Genomic DNA, 21059 nt, shown 5'->3' on the forward strand with positions numbered 1-21059 from the left:
ATAAAATATTAATATCTCTGACTATCTCCTGTAATTTCAAAAATAATCATAAGACTCAGTCAAAACTTAAATTTCATAAGAATTTTTGAAATAAGGCTTGACATTTTATTCTGCTTGTGCAAAGTGAGAAGCAAAGTAAATTGTAAAATCAAGCAAACAGAAAAAAATCACAGCAAACAATCTATTCCTAGAACACTTTCGTAATTATGTTTGTCTGCCTTAAAAACAAAGCAAAAAAAATTTCAGAATCCACTAAGCTACTCCCTTGGCATCTTCTCATATCTGGACTATTCTAAGACTCAGTTCCAAACTTTTCCAAAAACTTCACTTTAGTACAAGTTTTTAATTTAGATAAATAAAGCTCTTTAATTCGACAGGCTGACACAGCAAATTTAGGGTCTATAAAAGAATGTAACACATGCATCAGAGAGCTTTAGAGTCAATCCTACTTTTTCCTCTGGAAAGATATGAGTTTTTATAACTTGTCAAAATTTGCCATTTTACATCAGCACATTTAACTTCACCATATCTGACTATAATAAAAGCATTTTAGAATAAAAAAGTGTAAGATTAAAGAATGCATTAAACAACAACAAAAAACAAGTATACTGAGAACAAATTATCTCCCAACAACTACATAATTAAAGGAAACACGCTAAAGGTTACTTTAAAAACTACTGGCAATATAAAAAAAAAATTTTTTAATGCTTTTTTTAAATAAAGCATACCCATCCTGTTAAAGCAGTTCTATGTAACATCCTTCTGAATCTCATGCAGGGCATTACACTTGCACATGATTATTGAAAACCTCTTAGCCTTTTTTTAACAGAATCTGAAAGCAACAATTTCACATCAGCCTAGTTACACATGAGCCATCTTCAAATCTTTTTGTTACCAGGGATATCTTTTGTGAACAAAGTTCTTACTATAAATAATACTGGCCTAGCAGCAGTCAGAAAACCTAAATGTTAAAAGCCTAGCTCCATCATTTATCAGCAATTTCACCTTAAATTCCACAACCTAAGGGCAAAGGTACTGATTTTCATAAAATATTATACTTATTATATACCAGATGTTTTATACCTCTAATCCAGGTTTTCTCAACCACAGTACTATTGGCAATTTGGACCAGATAATTCTTTGTTGTGGGAGGGGCTGTCCCGTTACACTTTAAGATGTTGAGCAGCATCCCTGGCCTCTACCCAATAGATGCCAATAGCATCCCTGCCCTCTTGACCTCCCAGCTGTGACCACAAAAAATGTCTCAACATTGCCAAATGCCCAGACAAGATGGGAGGGGATCATTCCAGTTGGCAATCAATATTCTGAAAATATCTAAAGTATATTTCTAACAAACCTATAAAAACAACCCAACAAGAATTTTTACCACATTACAGATGTGGAAACTAGGGTTCAGGAAGGTTAAGTAGTGTATCTTTTATTACACAACTGATCAAGAGGCTGAGCAAGGATTTAAGCTAGACTGTAGACCTGATTCTCAAATCTATTCTTCTTCCATTCCACTATACCACCTTTCTAAACTCATTGCTTCATTTACAAAATCAGGATATTTGCCATGCTGAACTATTTAGGGTTTACAAATCAAATGCAATAATGTGTAAATTCTATTAACCTAAAGGAGATAACAATGCATAAGGATTTGCTTGATTGGAGACAATGTAATACAGCAGTATACAAAGTATGATCCCCAGACCACCAGCATCTGCATCACTTGGGAACTTGTTAGAAACACAAATCCTAGGCCCCAACCCAGACCTAATGAATCAAAAACTTAAAGGTGGGGCAAGTAATCTATGGTTTAACAAGCCCTCCAGGTTATTCTGATGCATAACCACTGATGTATAACATATTCAGAAAAATATTCCACCAGGTACCCCAAAACCCTGCATCCTTCTTTGGACTCCATCTTCTACCAGCTTTTAACAAGTTACTAATCCTATCGGAGCTACGATTCCTATAGTACCAAAAAAAAAAAGAAAAAGAAAAAGAAGAAAGCAATGCTTGCCCTATATCTTAGGTTGTCTCCTTTTTTCTTTGCCAAATCAAATAAGCTAATGATTAAGAAAAGGCTTTGTTTAAAAAAAAAAAAAAAAACTAAACAAATATAAGATCACTAAGGCATACGCTAGCTTATTCTATTACTTTAATTAAAAATTTTAAAAAGTCCTTCTGATTCAAGTCTTAATGTTAAATTCATTTAACTTTTTTTTATATTTCATAAATAAATAAAAATGTTAAATGAATTTTACAACATGGCTAAATTAAGCCTGGCAAAGCAGTTTTCACATTATGGGGGGGTTGGAGGGGAGAAACAGAGAAAAACCCAGGCATCCTATTTTATCTCTGAAAGACTCAGAGTAAAGTAATTCAGAAACACACATTTAAAAAATACCTAGCAATCAAGCTTAGTAACATCCCCCAAACTTCATTTTAAAAGTAGAAAAAACTTTTCAATTCTATTTATCTCCAATCAGTTCAGAGTAACTAGAATACTTTAAAAAAAAAAGAGAGAGAATGTCACTAATTCATGAGAGGAAAAGAATTTTAAATGGAAAAAAAATGCATACATTTTAAAACAGTTGTTTGCAACTATGATCATGTATGCTACATTTATAAATCACTTTAGGAATACATCCGATTTGAAGAAGACCTAATTCAAATCACAATGCATTTCATAATACCTTAAATTATCCTCTTTAAAAAAATATAAAAAGAGAATGCAATCCTTGCAACTATTACTAAAGAGGAGAGAACCTTAATGTATTTTAGCCTAAAATTCTACAAAAATCAAAGGAAATAAAATTCAAAAACTATTCTGAAGGGCTTTAACAATATTAAATCGACTGTAGTTTTGGGTTGTGATTTAAAGCAAAACATAGGTGCATGCAGCATTAGAGAGACACAGAAAGTGAGAGAGAAAGCATGTTAGACAACTCAATTTTCCCAGATGGCAAAATGCACAGTTCAATCTACATCCTAGAGGTGGACCAAAATATAGCCAGTTTTACAACACATAACATAATATGTAAAAATAACATAATCAGTCACATATATAATTAAACAGGACACTATTCATTCTGCAATGCAAAACAAATAAACAAGCAAAAAATAAACTCACTGAAAATCAAGTGTTTCACTACTGAGGGTACTGTGATATAGCTGGGAGACCAATAAAGGCAAAGACAAAATAATGATTCTTTGCACACATAATAGTCTTTACCAGGCAGGTCTCAAGCTTATTCCATCCTTCCCCATATCGGATAAGAATAAGTGAAATAAAGAAATCCTTTAGCTCTTTCTTCCCATTTCTAGGGCCTAAAATTATATTGAGAATGTTGATTAAAAATGAAAATGGTACACAGTACAATGATTTAACACTATATTTAAACTCCTATATTATATTAATGCACTGCCAGAATATATTAAGTGTAAATAGTATTCTAACAAATGCAACTGGCATTCAAAGTTGCATGATTACCCCAAAACCTGAACTTAAAAAGAAATGCTTAGAAATATACCTTTTTTGATAAACAGTTTACATAATTCTTGTATCGTACATTTAAAGTTTTCTTTCATTTTAGGTGGAGATTACTCTTTGTGGCTAAAACCGCACAATATTTAAGTTGAGCTATCTTTAACACTAAAGAAAATTTACTATTATAACAAATTTTTATTCTAAAATTTCTACTTTAGTATACTATAATAAGCAGTTTTCATCTTATCTTAGTATTTTAAAGCAAATACTTTTTGATTAACTTCTTTGGTGAATAGTATGAGGAAGCAAAGCTTTACATTCTATTTATGATGAAACAGCAAAATCACAGACATGTCATAACTCAGAGCTCCTAAAAGAATGCCCCTATTTTAAAAAATATCCAGAACGTGAATCAATTAAAATTCTAACATATCCAAAACTAAGGAAATTCAGTTATAATCACTGTTCCTCCCATAAATGAAAAAAACAATTTCTTATACATTAGTAATCTGAAATTATAATTTTTAAAAGGAACAGTTACCATTTAAGTATTTACAACATGGCAGGTACTATGCTGATTTACTTATATTATCTCTTTATTCTTCAAGAAAAACTTTATGTCAGTAGCTACCATTATCTCCATTTTACAGATAAAACAGATCAAGAGGGTTAATTAACCTACTTGAAGTCATCCAGCTACTAAAGGGCAGAACCAGGATTTTCACACAGGTAGTCTGGCTCCAGAGCACACTGCCACCCTAAAATCTATAATGAAACAATGTACACACAATCTGTAGATAAAACTAATACTCGATATCTTAATGTAATTTAAAATAGATTTAACCTTATTTGAAAATTCTAAAACAGTATCCACCAAGGTAATCTCTTTTTCAAAGAGAAAAAAAGTTCATTTTCAAGAAACATTATGGTACTTTGTTAATTTTATATTTTTTACACACATTCACTGTGAATCTAACTTATGCTTTTGAATATTGTGTATACAATCTTCTTTCAACACTACATAAAGATTAAGAACCTTTTGCTGGCAGGTACAGCCACAGTATCCATTTGTCAATATTCTCAACATTACCATCAAGTGTACACCTAATAAACTGAAGTTATCCACCCATCTCTTCAATGCCAACTGTTGCAAATAAAGATAATCTGCATTAACAATACTTGAACAAAATTAAAACTTCCCATTCCAAATTAATTCACCACTAAATTATGTTCATTCTTTTTATCGTAATATTTTTCCAACAGCATTATTTTTTATTCTAGTGTAAATTATTTTGAAAGAACCAAATTGCTAATACCTTATCTCTAATCAATGAAAAAAATTTGAAAAATTAGAGGATGGGTGAATATTCAAATCCGATATATTAATTTCTCCTTTCCTGACAAAGTATTTTACATTAGTAAATGCATATATTCAACATTTACAAAGAGATTCATTATTCACAGACCAAAACACTTTGACCACCTAGCAAAGAATACGGCCTGTATTAAAGAAGATATGTTTGCTCAATAAATCCTTATCAACATAAGGTTATTCAGTCTAACCTCAAAATTACTGATATCTCTGATAAGTGCACTAATTTCAAAGTAACCAGATAGAAAGCAATTATAAAACAGAAATGAATATTTACCAAAATCATTACTGACCCCAATCTCACAAGACGATACAAATGTCTTAAATCATTATCCTTAGAACAAATCCTAACACCTTTCCTTAATGAATTCAGGCCACGAAAGAATTCTCCAATACTGACTTTTCTTAAAATCAAGTTTATCTAACAGAATAAGAGAAAGAGAAGAAAAGGTGAATAAGAATGAGGGTTCTATAAAATAGAAATAAAAATTCAGAACTAATGGTCCCTACAGGAAAAAAATATACCAAATAAATGTCCTATACTATCATTAATAACATCTTCTGGAAGCTAAATCCTTATAGTACAGCCAAGGCCTTACATTTCAAGTAACTGTCATGTGCATGCACACTTCTAAACTTCTCGTTACAAACTCTAATTTCACATACATTAATATAAAAACACTTCCTATTCGTCTTACTAAAAAGGCTGAAGTAAAAATTTTAAAATAGAATGTTTACTTAGTGTGAATTAATGTTGAAACTTTGTGAATTGATTTTCCCATAATAAACACTACTGCATCAAAAGTCACTGAAGTGATTACTTTTTAAGCGCCTTAAAAATTATTAAAAAGCATTAGGCTTATCACCAAACAAAAATATGAATGGGGCAAATCTCAAAATGAGAACACTTGAAAATAAGAACTGAAGATTTCGCTTTCAAAAAGTAAGAAATTTTGTAACATTAATGTATGTTCTGCAGAAGCAAGCACAGAATTTTGTAACATTAAGAAGTTTATATACTGTAAGTGGTTATTAGGAAAAGCAGATATACTGTTCCATACAAAAATTAAAATATCACAAATTACTTTTCTCATGTTAAAATTCTAAAAGGTAATACACACAAATGCATCTTTCCCTATCTTTCTAAAACTGAATTTAAAACTAAGGTAGTGAATTTCACCATATTTTACAATGCTTATTCTCTTAGTATTTGACTATAAGCAATGTAAATCTGCGTTAATGACAGTAATACGGTGCAAACATTTACAATGAACAGCAATAAAATTCCTTTTTCCTTACATTAAGTCATATAAACTATAAATTACTCTCTTTTCACATGGGCTTTATTCTTGAATAAGCTTTATGAAAATGAAGTCTGTAAATTATCACACCAGCATAGCCTGGTCATGTTGTACAGGAAAGAAACAGAACTTAGTATACACATAACAGTGTAAAATAAAAATTGTGACTAGAATTTTAAAAAAGCCTCAAAGTATGGTCATTTCAGTTATCACTAATCTTAAGATAATACAGCTAATTTCAATAGTCACCATATTCTGTATGTTAAAAATATTCCCTCTGAAGGTTAATAACAAACTTATCAAACAATAAAAATACAATAGCCTAATGTTTCTATGAAATCTAAACACAAATCTAGATATTTTATAGCCTCGTGTTCAGCACTGCTTTCCAAACATTAAGAATAAAACCTTACGAACAAACTATTTTTAGAATAATTCAATCTTGCAAAAATCTTTTACAACCAAATTATGGTCCTCAATTTTCCTTTGAGAAATCACTTCATTATTAATTAATCTATCAGATAAAAGTTGCTTTTATAAAAGAATTTAATTTTCAACAGAGTAGCTGCTGAAATAGATCCTACAACCTGCCAGAGACAAAGTCTTCAACGGCCACTTTAATTTTTTTCCCCAACAATAAACACAAAACACTAAAGTGAAACCAAGCGAACCAAAGTGCTTTGGTATATCAAAATTATTGGAAATGTAACGATCAAAAAAAAAAAAAAAGTAACACTTCACTGACTTTTTCCTAAGTGATTTTTTCATATCAACATTTGGCTCAATAAAACCACAACTCTAGAAATTAAGTGTTATTAGTCATTTGATGCAATATTTGATACTGCTTTCTATGCATACCATAACGAAAAATACAGTTTTAAAGAAAGTTTTAAATAGCATAAATTTCACATATAGAGGTACACATACTCTAAAATAAAAGGAGAAATGGCCAACCACCTCACTACTCACATATAAGAACCCGATAGAATAATTTTAGTCTTATAACCCTGATCATTTTAAATCAAATGGGTAAAGTAAAAATAGCATGAACATATTCTGATTACTAAAAGCAACCTGTCTACCAAAGGCATTCTAGAAATTTTTTTGAATAGGGATTTAAAAAAAAATTTTTTTTCATTAATTTGTTCTTATATACCTAGATGACTGTCAATACATACCAATAGTACACTACTTCTGAAATGTTACAAATGATTTAGTGTCCATAATTAATTATCTTATAGGCAAGCAGGTCAAGTTCAGCCTTAGTAAAGTTTTTCAATTAATGTAATCTCCAAAATTTCCAATTATTTTTTTCCATTATTGTTTTTAACTTAGAAACTGTTACATTTTATGGGCTATTTCTTTGGAAACTTTTATCGTCATTTCAAAACAAAAAACTTGGGGAAAATTAACTGTGCGCATTTACGTGCAACTACATAATCCAAAGGAATAAAACCTCTTCAAACAGAAAACGTCTCCTTAAAAAAAAAAATTCCCCACAATTTTTAGCATATACACTTTGGTGTTGGCGTCACTCGACCTTAAGCAAAATATTTATTGATATTTGTTTTGCTAAGAAATAATTTTTATGAATATTAACATTTAGGCAATTATATAATTTCAACTAAATATTAAACTGCTACAATTCACACTACCAACATTTTGGCCTTAATAAAATGCTTGTCACCTCAGATCAATAATTTGATTGTTTTTCACGCCTTATACACTAGCCTACGAGTAACCCTTCAATTCCTGTAATACTTTCCATTCTGCAAAAAGGAGGGCTCTATCCCCATCCTTGATCAAAACTAGTTTATTATATCTGAAACTGCAAAGATTTAATGCCTTTCAATAACCACTATCTTTTGAAGTACAAAGGCCTTTTAGACAACCAAAACTATACACCATTAAAATTTCTTGGGTTTCTGTCTTATTTGACAAGCTGACTCAGTAAATTTAACACTGCATGAAAGAGCTAACATACCTACATTCTGAAGTTGGAATAATCCACTCTTGCCAGCATTTCTGGTTATTAGACGGTAAATTATACTTGGCATGCTACACAAGTCAGAGTAAATTTAAGGGATACCCAAAGCTGTCAGAGAACCTGAAACTTAAATAACGTAAGTAGCAATTCTGGCATCACAAAACTTAAATTTCAAGTGAGAACTGAAGTTTAATCTCTGCAAACACCATTTGCTACACTCAATCCCTTGAACCTACACATTATCATCTGGGATCAAAACCCACTCAATCTCCATGCTATTACGTGTGGCAAGAGCACTGAATATAAAATGCTACCCTGAACTGCGAATTTCATGCCCTATCCTACATCACCCCATCAGGAGAGAAAAAAGCAAATTTAACAAAGATCTAATAAGAGCGCCTTATGAGGTATATAGTATGGCTCTATTGATTTCAACCGACAGAACTTCTAAATGCAGGTCAAAGTTGTAATTAACTTAGTTTAAGAATACAAACCATACTTTTGTCCTCAAATGAGCACCATATATGCTTAAAATGATTCTGCTTCTAAAATTATGCAAATCAGCTCACAACTCACATTTTATAAGAATCTATCAATGCAACCCAGGAAACTAAGAACAATCACTGCAAGATTCTGATGCAATATGCGTACGTGAAGCACGAATTTTCATTTTAATCTGATCTGCACCCTTGATCTAGGGCCTAAAGCCAAGATTTAATGGAAATATGCTCAACCTCAAAGCATCTATTTTTCTGTTCATTTAGTAGACCGGATTACCGAGCTCACTAATCCACTGACAGCGTACTGTATCCTGTATTAACGGACAATAGCCCTTAGGAAGAGACCCTATACAAGCTAAGAAACCAATCGGTGCCTTGACACTTGCAACCAGGCAAGAGTTCCCTCTAGCCGAACACACCCTACGTTAAATGCATTCAAGAGACACAAAATGTATATAATCTAGAAATTCGACCAGGGTTAAATGTTATAGTCACCCAAACTATGGAAATTTTTCGCATTCGTCTACTCCCACGTTCTAAGAGTGACAGAAAGGCAAAGGAGCAGCCGCAGAAATGGATACAGGTCAAGTCTAAGTCGAATCCATCCTCTTGATATCTCCTTTTGTTTCTGCTAACGATCTCTTTGATGATGGCTGTCATGTCTGGGAGCCTGTGGCTGAAGAAAAAGGAGGAGAGAGATGGCAGAAGCTGCTGGTGGCGGGGCTTCTTCTGCAGGATGGAAATGGCTTTGGACTTGGCGGTAGCTGATGCCCCTCGCTCTGCTGCCGCTTGGCTCTGGACCGCAGCCGGGTAATGGCTGCTGCGGCGGCTGCTGGATGGTTGCAGCGACTGGGCCTGCTTCTCCTCAGCAGCCAGAGGCCTGGCAGCGGCGGCAGCTGAACGGGGAGAAGACGAATAATCCTCGGAACGGCTGCCTCCTCCGGCGGCCTCCGGAGCCCGGGCCAAGGGGGGTGCGGCGGCGGCGGAGGGGAGGTTTAAAACCGGCCCGGGTCCCTGGATGTGCCGCCGCCGCCGCCGCCGTGTTGGAGGCAGTAGAAGGGGAGAGACCAACTCTCCGGCGTTCCCAGTTCTGGAAATGGTGACAGGCGACTCCGATCCCCTCCCCGGAGCTGCAGCCGCTGCGGCTGCCGCCGCCGCTTCTCCCCCCCGCTCCAGGAGCGGGAGGTGCCGCCGCCGCGCCTCAGCCGGCTCCCGCCTGAGCCCACGGCTTCCACCTTCCCTTTCAGAAGCCGAGGAAGAGGGTGCTGTACGGTTAGAAAAGAAAACGAAGAGGAGACGAGGAACGCCGCCGCTGCCGCCGCCGCCGCCGGCCGGCCGGCTCCCCGAGGGCGCTGCCCCCGCGGCTGCTCACAGGCGCTGAGAGGGGCTCTGGGCCGCGGCCGCTGCCGTCTCTCATCTCCCTCGCCTGAGCCCGGCCTCGCCTCACAGCGGCTCAACTCTCAAACTTCCATCATGGCTGCAGCTTCCGAGAGGAGAGAACTGAGCGCAGCCGCGTCCCAGCGTCCGATCGTGTATCCTGCCGCAGTGCACAAAGAGTTCCGCCACATCACCGTCCGCCGGACTGCCCGCCCCCTCCGCCACCACGCGGGGAGCCCGAGTGCCTCGGGAGTCGGAGGGGAGGCGGGAGGCGGACGCGACCGCGCTGGAGGAAGGACAGGGTAGGGCAAGGGAGGTAGGGAGGGGCCGAAGCGAAGTTCGGGTGCGAGCGCCGAGCCCCCAACCTGCAGGCGCCACTGAGCATGCCCAGTGTGACTGTCCGGGGCTCGCTCAGACTTGTTCCGAGGCGCCCGCCAGTAGCTGCACTTGCCGCGGCTGTTTCTGCAGCAACGCAAGACAGGAGGAACGAGCTAAGGCTTGGTCTATGCCCAGAAACCCAGCCGGAGGCAGGGTAGACTGTTGGGTGGGTAGCAGGGCTGAAGGTGAAAGCTGCGGCGAATGCATTGAGCGGTGTCACTGACGCGAGTCTGAGTTTACCTGTGCACAGGTGCAAAGGACCGGATGACTGCACTGGTCAGTGTACAAGGAAACGCAGGGACGATCCCTATAGTGAGGACACCCCTCCCCCTGCCTTTGCCCCCAGATTTCCCTAGCACTGCCTACAGCCTCACTTTCCTTTGACACCGCTGTCGGATCACAATCGTTCGCAGGGATTTGACTGCAGCAGCCTTTCCGAGAAAACCCACCTCCCGTCCCCTCCCTCCCCGTGTCCTCAAGGTGTCAGTCTTAGCACAAAGAACAACCTCCTATTGTGTCTCCAGTGTGTATCACCTCATCCGGCTCTCTTTCACCGCCCCACCTCCCGCTTCCCCGGCAAGTCGGCTCATTTGCCCTAAAAAAATGAAAGCTCCCAGCTGAGCACGCTGTGAGCGCATGGCCCCTGAATTTCTGTATCCTAAAGGACAACTGTCCAGGTAGACTGAAAGCAGATCTCCTGGGTTGATACACCCTGCAGCCCCTTGCATTGCCCCCTGGAGTGCTGAGCATTTCCCCCACGTCGGGCTCCAGTTGGGTTCACCGCATTGAACTCAAGCTCGGTCTCCAGAGGCTACCTCGCCCCGCCCCGCCCCATTTGAGCCGCTAAGAAAACCCGGAGGGGTGGATCGCCCCAGAGCCAGGTTCCGCGCTTCCCCAAGCGGGCGGTGCAAGCTGGAGGCGGGGTTGCTGGGCCGGAGTGTAAAGTACGGGACGGTAGGAAACTGCAGCCCCTGCGAGTGGGCGGGGTCGAGGAGACTTAGGAGGGTTTAAGAGGAGGTGGAGGGATACACAGGCTACAGTCGGAACTACTTTCAGGAGGAGGTCACGTGTGTTCCTAGTTGGGGAACTTTCCAAATTCCCACTGCTCTATGATAGCTGGGAACGCGAGCTTACTTTGCCCGCGGTATTCCCGCTTTGTGCGGGCAGCAGGACCCTAGAGCCTCCTGTGTCGCGGCGGAAAAACTGGCTCAGAGGAGCGATCCACCGGAGTGCTGTCGCCTGGGGAGCTGGTTACACAAGCACCTACATCCAAGCACGTGCCCCCGCCTCCCCGCGCCGCTGGCCGCCGCAGCTGATTTCTTGCGGAGCGACGGTTCCCAAGCTGGTCCCAACCTTCGCCTGCTACACAGAGCAAGCTAAACTGCCGAGACCTGAAACTCCTAGATCTGAATTGGCTAACACTGCGCGTTCCCAACCGTGGAAGAAGGGGTTTGGCCTGGGGGGCAGAGGTCTGGCTCCTCTCGCTTGCTAGTGCCCTTATCCTTAGGGCGAACCTTTCTGGTGCCGTGCTCGTGAGGCAAAAGGTATCTCCTGCAGCAGCCAGCTGCTTGAATTCACCGATGTTGCATCAAACTTCAAGTCACTATCCCTGAGCTGGTGAACGTGCCCCACCTATTTTAAACTTAGCCAAGTGACTTATCTTGTCGGAGAACCTAGTCAATGGCCGTCAGCCCAGAATAAACCTGTCAAGTAGGCTAAAGCCCCGATTAGTTGACCTATCCCCGTGAGAGACCTAATTCAGAAATGCTAAGAATCGAAGCGCTTTTACCCCGACATTGATCAGCTGCAAAGCGAGTTGTCCACCTGCTTAGAGAAAACAGGCATCAATAACACTAACCTAGGGATTTCTTCCTTTTCTTTTCCCTGGGAAGTAGAACTCAAGGAGACAATTGGAGTCCAAAAGTATGAGTTGAGACGTAGGCTGAGGTACTGGATGGTTTTTAGATCTGAGAGAATAAGGATCAATTTACGTGTGTATTACAATAATGGAGACAGTGCCTAGAAACTTCTAAAGACAATTTATTCAGTGTATGAGACAGAAGATTGTATATGAGCACATCATTGTGGCAGGCAGCCCCTGAAGACTAGAAACCCCTAGAGACCCAGCTTAGAAGCTACGGGCCATTACCTAACTCCAAAACTAATTAAACCAGAGATATTTACAGTGTTCTTAAGAGATCTCGGAGGCTCCATAAAACTTGTCATTTATATACAACATTCTTTTAAGATAGCTCTGTAAGAGTTAGCAACCTGCAAACCTTCAATATTGATATTTATTGGAAGGAAGCTGGTTTTGCGTATTTTCCTGGTCACCCTGGGGGAGGCAAGGGACACAAGAGGAAAGTGAAATGGAGAGCAACCTGGAAAGGATAGGAGAAAGGCCTGCTCTTACTTTGCTTTTCAAAGATGAAAATCCTGTCCACACAGCCTAGTGTGAGCCAGAGACTTCTTTATTTTACAAATAAGTAAAGATAAGGAGTCGCTGATGTGGAGGTGTTCCACTAGTTTACATGGTAAGAACTTGAGCTGTGCTCAATTGAATATCAATCCCACTTGGTGGGGAAAGGCAAAGTGAAGATGAAGTTAAATGAAGGGAAGTGGCTTGGGAGGGGTAAAATGTCCGTTTATTTCTCAGGTTGCTGAGCTTGTCCCCAGAGCTCCTGTTATAAGCATGCCCTACTGTACCCCTCCCCCAGAGCCTACTCTATGTAAAGATTACTCTTCCAGCATCTGAGAAGTTCTGAAATCTACTTCCTGGGAAAAAAATGGGTTCATTTATGCCCTGTTGGTGATAGGCACAAGGAGAGAGAAGCCTTTTCAATTCCCAAGGCAGAGTTATTCTGGAGTAAAGAGGGTGTGCATCACCAGCACTAAAGTGCTAGAATATGAGCCTGGCCCACAAGCACTTCCATCATCTGAAGAAAGAAAATGGGAAATAGTTCTGCTGCTACTCTAAATATTAGGTCCCCCTACTTTTCTCTAGTGATGAATGAAAGGATCACCAATGTTGGCAGATATTTGGCCAGCCTGACAGCAATATTGGGTGGTTATTAAGAGTTGCTGAATAAAAACCTCTTCCCCTTCCCAGGGTTAAGGAGGTTCCTGAAGGCAATCCCTTTTCATATTTTGTTTTTCTTCACTTTTTCTTTCTACCCAAGAGACCTCTGTACTCAGTGGTAGAGCTAAAACCTCTAAATAGCTGACCCTATCTAATGGACAGAAAGGTTTTTTTGTTGTGTTTTGTTTGTTGATTTTTCAAGTTCAATGGCAAATATCCGCTTGGCTGTACAGTACACAATACAATACACATTGGTTTCCAAGCATTTCAGTTCTTTACCTGTCTGGATTCAGAACACCCTAGGGAGAAACAGAAGCTTGTAACAATGGGAGAATTATATAAAGCTTCAGGGAGACTAACTATATGGAATAATCAATGAACGTGACAAACCAGCTTTAATTATAGTTTCAAACAACTGATTCCAAAACTATTGTTATTATACCCAAAAGAATGTCCAAAGAAAAAAAAATCTTTTCTTTTTTTTTGATAAGCGAAATGACCAGCAACTTGATGTGAGTGATATAAATAGTTGATGTAATCTTTGTTGGTCCTGCTGCTAACATGTCTTTGTTGAACTCTGCACACTATAGTGCCTTTTTCATCTCCCACATGCTGACCTTTCAAATAGAGATCTAAATCAATGGCTTTAATTTTTAAGCAATTCTCTATTTTTAATCTGTTTAATCACTGTTTTCCAAATAATACAGAATAGAAAAATATAACAATTATAGGTCTGACTTTAAACCACCCTAATTCTTCCAATGGTCTAAAGGCTTTCCCCTTATTTCATTTATCCTAATTACAAGTATTGCTGTACTTTTTAAATAAAGATATTTTACCCAAGACATTTCAACAGAAGGCATTGCTCTGGAGCATACAAATAACTATATTCTAAAAGAGAAGTTTCCATTATTGTCCATGACCTCTTCATATCCTAGATCTCTCCTGCTATTTCAGAGCTATTTCAGATGGTACTTGTGTCTTCTTTCACATCTCAGAAGTTTTCATTGTGAGAAATAAAGGTTGGGTTGGGTGCTTCTGGGAGAACAACAGAGAAGACCAGGCACTTGCTGTGTCCAAGTGGCATTCAGAAATTGTGACTTGGACTAGGGAGTGATAGAAAAGAAAAGACCTAACATGACAAGATAGCTTTGACTTTTAGTTTCCAACCTAACATTGGCTATTGGATATTCTACTTTGGCCTCCTTAATACTAACTCTAATCTCTAGCCCAATGGAACATATATTTTGCTTATTAGCTCCTCCAGTAAAAGGAAAATATATAATTTCTATATACTAGCAGGTACTGGGACATTTAACAGGTGCTTTACAGAGTAGCCCTCATTTGTCTAGATGGTGAAGCGAGAGTTCCCAAGCTGTTCCCAACTTTCATCTGCTACACAGAGCAAGCGAAATTGCCGAGACCTGAGACTCCTAGCTCTGGATCGGTTAACACTATGCATTCCCAACCGTGGAAGAAGGGGTTGAGCCTTCTGGGTACAGGAGGGATGTTGTTAATAAATTAAGGTTGACCATCACCTCCCTCCTTCAAGTCTTCCCCTTTATAACATCCTTCTGGTGTATGAGACATCACTTTTTCTGACAACAAAGAGCACCTTCTTGAAAGAGAAAGTGCTCAAGACAACTTGGTTTAAAGTACCTTTTTTCGTTTGTATTCTTGATGGTACTAGGTCTTACCTCCATTCATTCATTTAATGATTTAATCAACAAACATTTGAGTGTCTATATGTGCCAGTACTATGTTAAACTCTGTGAACAAAGCAATGGCTATGGCATATAAGATCCAGCTTTTATGAAATTTAGTTTCTCTGTTTCGCAACCTCTTCACAGCCCATGGAGTAAAGTTAAAGAATAGAAAATATCCTTAAGTTTGATAACTGTTTCAATTATCTATTACTGTATAACAGACCACCATAAACTTAGTGGCTTAAAAGAACAACCATCATTTATTTTCTCACAATTCTGCAATTTGGGAAGGGCACAGCTGGATAGTTTTTCTGTTCCCCCATGATATTGGCTGGGGTCAGACATGTGATTGCATTTAGCTGAGTTTGGCTGAGGCTGGAATGTCCAAGAGGGCTTCACCCACATGTCCAGCACCTCATCTGGGGGAGCTGAAATGTCTGAGGACCTCCCTCTCCTCATGTGATTGCTCATTATTCAATGGTCCACCCCAAGCTTCTTTACATAGTGACTGGATCCCAAGGGGAGAAAGCAGAAACTACATGGTCTCTTAAAGCCAGGATTTGGAAGTCTCAGAACATCATTTTCACTATATTCTCTTGGCCAAAGCAAGTCACAAGGCCAGCCCAGATCCAAGGGGAAAGGAAAGAGACTCTACTTCTTAATAGGAGAAGTGGCTGTGATGGGAGGAATTTTAGCAATCATATTTGGAAACACTCTATTATAATCCACCCTCTGGCCACAAAAATTCACACATACACACCCACACACAGACATGTAAAATACACTTGCTTCCTCTCCCAAATTATCATTCTGTATAGCATTGGCTCTAAGGCCCTGGATCTAGTAACATACATGAGGCCCAGAAGTGGATGAGGTGTTTCAGATGTTGCTCCCCTTCATCTGGAGACCTGTGAGCTAAAAAGGCAAGTTACATACACAACATACAATGCTGAAACCAGGGATAAGATTACAGCAACAGACAGTCCTGATCAAAAGTGGGGAAAATGGAAGGCACTTGGCAGAGACTAGTCCATAGCATTCTTAAGCCAAGCACTGTCATTCTGACTCTAAGGATTTAGTTCTCCATTAAGATCTGATTCCTCTTCCTCAGAGTAGTTCCCTAATCCAGTGTTCTTGACTCTCAATTTTGGGTCCAGACTATCACCTCTGAGTTAATCTTCCTTTTCCGTAGGAAACTGCCTGCCCTTTACAGTTGAATAGCTCCCTCAGATTCCTTCCTGTCCACATAACTTTGGGTGCCCAAAGGTTTTTTTTTTTTTGTTTTCATTTTGAATTATCTCCTTTTTCTTTAGTCCAAGCTGGTGGAGGTTTTATCTATAAAATTCTCTTTAAAATTTTGCAGATTTTCTGACTCTTATTGGAGTTCATTCCTTATCCACAAAGCAACATCTTTAATTCTTTGAAAACCTCTACGTCGGACCTTGTTGAGTACCCTCTTTCCCTAAATCAATTGTCTCCGCTAAATCTACTCTTCATTCTTTGCACTATTTAGTGACTTTGGCTGCTTAAAGAAAATTTCCTCCAGAAATAATCACATAGTACCACAGTATTACCACCATTAAGGTGGTGAGAGACTACTTTATGATCTAAGAAAACTCAAAGATTCCCTATTTCGCCAATCCCATTTTGCAAATAAAGAAACTGAAGCCCAAATGGTTTACATGTGTGAATTGCATAGCTATTCAGTGAAGGATCCTAGATTGGAGCCTGGGAAATTTCTTGATGTTCCTTCAGTGAATAAAGATGGGAAGAAAACCTCACTTTTATAGGAATCTAACAAGTTAGAGAAAAATTCAACTTGAGATAGCTTTTAATGGTATTTTCAAGCCTTGGACAGGGGTGAATGAAGGGAACAAGATGAACTGCCTAGGTGGAGACAATAAATAGGGACACGTAAACAATACAATTACTGGTGCTCACACTCTGCGCTTAACTGAAATTAGACTCTGAGATTTAGGGCCTTTAAGATCAAAAATAAAAATGTGAATTGCTGCATGTTGTAAATTTGCTTCTCCTCAGTTCCTAAGATTATATGGACAGTAACTTCCAAACAAGGATGTAAAAGACGCAGCTGTTATATGTGGACTGAAAAAAAAAAAACTAAAAGGGACCACACTTCTGAAATGAAGGATATGCCAAAAGCGACTGGGAATAGAAAGGAACACTGCCACCTACTGAAGAGTTGGTGTCAATAAAAATGGTGCCATGCATAGATACAGCATTTTCTACAGGGCTCACAATCAGTTAATCTGTTTGCAGTCCGAGCAGGTCAGTGCAGAAAATTTAATTCTAGAATCCATCAAGCCAATTTGTGCTGGCCAAAGGTTAGTTTATCTCTAGTGTAAGGGTGGTAGAGACCTGTATCCCTGCTTCTCTTTCTTCTACAAAGTTATGTCTATTACCTCTGAATGTTTTCCCAAAACCTAAATCCCAAAATAATAAAATATACTTGATTAAGACTAGATGAAAGTGATATGAGAAGAAAAAAACAATACAAAGAAGTTTATTCATGTAATACATCCATGTAGTTAAAAATTCCTAGTGACTCACCACTATCCTTCCCCAGGTAAATGTTTTTTTTTTTCCTTTTACTCTTCCCATTTCTTCCTCATCTATTCATATACAAATACACATACACACAAAAGACAATTGCAAGAGATGGCAGGTAGAAAGTTGCTGATCCTTTGTATAAAACCTCAGTCTCTCCTCTCTGCTATGGTCTGAATGTTTGCATCCGCCTGAGCCCAGCCCCAATTCTTATGTTGAAACTTAACTCCCAAGGTGATGGTATTAGGAGATGGGGCCTTTGGGAGGTGATTAAATCCTCAGGGTAGAGCTCTCATGAATGGGATTAGCGCCTTTATAAAAGAGCCTGGTGGAGCTTCCTTTCCCTTCCCCCACACCATATGAGGTTACCTCTAGAAGGACACCGTTTATGAACCAGGAAGCAGGCCCTCACTTGACACAGAAACTGATGATATGGGTACCCTGATGTCAGACTTTTAGCCTCCAAAACTGTGAGAAATAAGTTCCCATTGTTTATATGCCACCTAGTCTGTGGTATAGTGTGATATCAACCTGAATAAACTAAGACATTTTCTTCCACCTATCCTACTCTCCTTTCTCCTGTTCTCTTTCTTGCCATTCTCTTTATTCTTATCCTGATTTTTCTCCTCCTCATTAATATACAAGAAACTGATATGGCTAGGAGACTAGGTAGGAAGGTGATATTTACAGGACCACCAAGTTATATAGTTCCAAGGGCCACAATTCACATTGTACATGATGCTCTTGCTTCATGCTTTTTGATTTTGTAACTACGTGAATGTAATATCTTTAATTTGATTTTTTAAAACCTAACATTAATGGCCCAATGGTGGGCCATTGTTTAATGCCATGGTTCCACTTAATTACAGAATAAAGCAGTTCTAGACCCTGCCCACTTGTTTCTTATTAACAATGTCTTAGGATTAATAAAATAAGTTCAAAAGATACTCTCAGCCTGATTTAGATTTTTCCATCTTGTAGGAACATCAAAAAGAATACCACAGAAAAACCTAACATTGTTAGACCTGGCTTAGAAGAGAAATTTTATCTTTTCTAAATATAATAGATGAAGAGTTCTGTTTTATGGATTTTTGCTACTCATTTATAATAAAATATGTTGCATTTCACACACAATGTACAGGTTTTACATTTCAGGAAACCCTAGAGGGAAAGGTCTATAAGCAAAGGTCATGGTAATTAAAAATTAATTTAGGACTATATCAAATCACTAACATAAATTTCTTGAAGCTGGGGAACTGGGAGAAAGCTAGTGGATAGAAACAGTCTATTTTGTAAAGTAGGGAGATCCCGCATTTACTTAGCTCTTAGCCAAAGTGTTATCTGAAGTTCCTTTCCTGGACGTAGCACCTTGGTCTTCACTGCCTCCCAGAGTGCAGACCCAGGACATTGGCTGCTATAGCTCATGGGACCTTTTTCTATATCACTTGGTAAAGCAAGTAGGAGGGAGGCCTTAATTAAGATGTGCCTTATTATTAATGTGTTCTTGTGGATTTGCCAATAAAAAATGTTATATTATTAGTCTTTATAATGATTTTTTAAAAAATAACTTGTAACTGTAAAATAGGATCATCTGCATTTCAAATCCTGTTTATTTCACAATGTTGAGGTACTTGTCCTATTAACCAGTTAACTTTTCCTTATGATTTGAGTTTGGCACATTATATCGTCTCAGGCTTTCAAGTACAATTCTCTTGCCTGAGAATGGTCCTTATTCTATTTTTGAAATGTAGTGTCCTTTTCAACTATATCCAGAAATTTGCAAACCAGATTTTTTTTCCCCGCTAAGAGTTAGCTACCTTAGTAGTTTACTTACCCTGGTAGCTTTCTTGGCTTGGGTTTGCTATCTAACTTCCAGTTATCCCAAACGGCACATAATATTTCTAATAATCTTCTCCATGAGACATCTGTTTATTTTGCAATTAACAGAGGGTAAAAGAGGCCTTAAAGGCATTTTTGCTTCAAGGCACAGAATGAAAACCAAGTACAGTGCTGTCTTTGTACCATTTTGGTTGATGTAGACTATGAATGCCCTTTAAAGAAAGAAAGTCGTGAATAAAAATACTTCCAGAGGTTGTCACAAAGCAAATTATAGAAAGAAAGTTGTTATCTCATAGAACTTCGGTGGCTTACTACTCACTGGTCACCAGTTATTTGAATGAAGTGACCATGAGATTTTCCAAAAGTTAGGAAACTCTGATGATTCACATAGATGGACATTTGGAGGGACTTCTGAGTCCCTGAGAGGAACAGCAATGTCCTCAGTAGTGTGGGTTCAGTGAAACAGCCACACAGCTCAGGAGACTCAACACTAGCAATTCCACTTGACTATAAACCTCATAGCAGTGGGTTTCAAACTAGAGAATTGAGGCTCTCAGAGAGTGTTAATTCCAGATCTTTAACCTCTGTATATACTCCCTTCTATATCTGATTTACCCGAGAACCAGTGTAGTGAGTGACTCTCTTAGTTTCTAGTCCCCACCTCCCCTTTTGCAGTGGCCCTTTCTTTTATTTTAAAAGAGAAAGATATACCTCTCTCCATCTGTATGCTAAAACAACGTACTGCTCCAAAGTGTAAAAACCTGCAAGGGGCTAAAGAGACAATCTGAAATAATGACATCAGTGTTGAGAAGCTGAACGATCCTGTTAACAGCCCTTTTGAAAGTTAAGATTGTTTAACACTATTTGTTTTCTAGTAAATTAAAGGAAGATTTTATTCAAATGGTCTACTGATAAATCATTAAAAATAAGATTACTAAGAGATGTGTAGCTTATAATTTGGAAAGCTTTCAAATAAATGAGTGACATCACCAAAACAATTCCTTCCAATTGTCATCTACTTACTTATATGAACAATATTCCTCTGTTTACAGTATGAAAGCAAAAACTAGGGTTAAACTGATGCTGAACCTGTCTCCTTCCAGAAATAAGTAAAATTCATTTATGATATACAAACCAATTTTTTAAAAGCCACATTGATTTCTTTATATTAAATACTTATCAATGTTTAAAAGTATTTAACTGATCAATTATGAACTAAAGATAACTAAAATTAATGATTAAAAGTCAGAAGAATTTTTAACAGGAGTATTATGGTCAATGGAATTTTACATAATTTAATTTAAATTTCTATATAAAATTTGTAGCAGCGAAATATGATAGAGTGAGCAATAAAAGATATTCACACGTAATGTATAATACACATTTAGATTAAAATCTATGGCAGAAGTGAAAAAAATTCAAGTCCAAAGAAAAAAAGGAGTGATGTAAAATTTCC

At 38.3% G+C, this 21059-nt stretch overlaps 1 protein-coding gene across 2 annotated transcripts in view; it reads right to left on the reverse strand.

Moving 5' to 3' along the window:
* Nucleotides 1-10325, reverse strand: part of PTEN (phosphatase and tensin homolog) — a 79399-nt gene extending 69074 nt beyond the window's left edge. The window contains exon 1 of one of the 2 annotated variants that reach the window (XM_039871794.1): nucleotides 9238-10325. In XM_039871794.1, coding sequence (XP_039727728.1) covers nucleotides 9238-9316 — 79 coding nt within the window. In that variant the 5' untranslated portion in view covers nucleotides 9317-10325. The remainder of the gene's footprint in view (nucleotides 1-9237) is intronic. The other variant, XM_039871793.1, reaches the window with a different exon arrangement.
* Between the last annotated feature and the right edge of the window lie 10734 nt (nucleotides 10326-21059).

Source organism: Pteropus medius, unplaced genomic scaffold, assembly GCF_902729225.1.
Source record: "Pteropus medius unplaced genomic scaffold, Ma_sr-lr_union100, whole genome shotgun sequence".
NCBI classification, from domain to species: Eukaryota; Metazoa; Chordata; class Mammalia; order Chiroptera; family Pteropodidae; genus Pteropus; species Pteropus medius.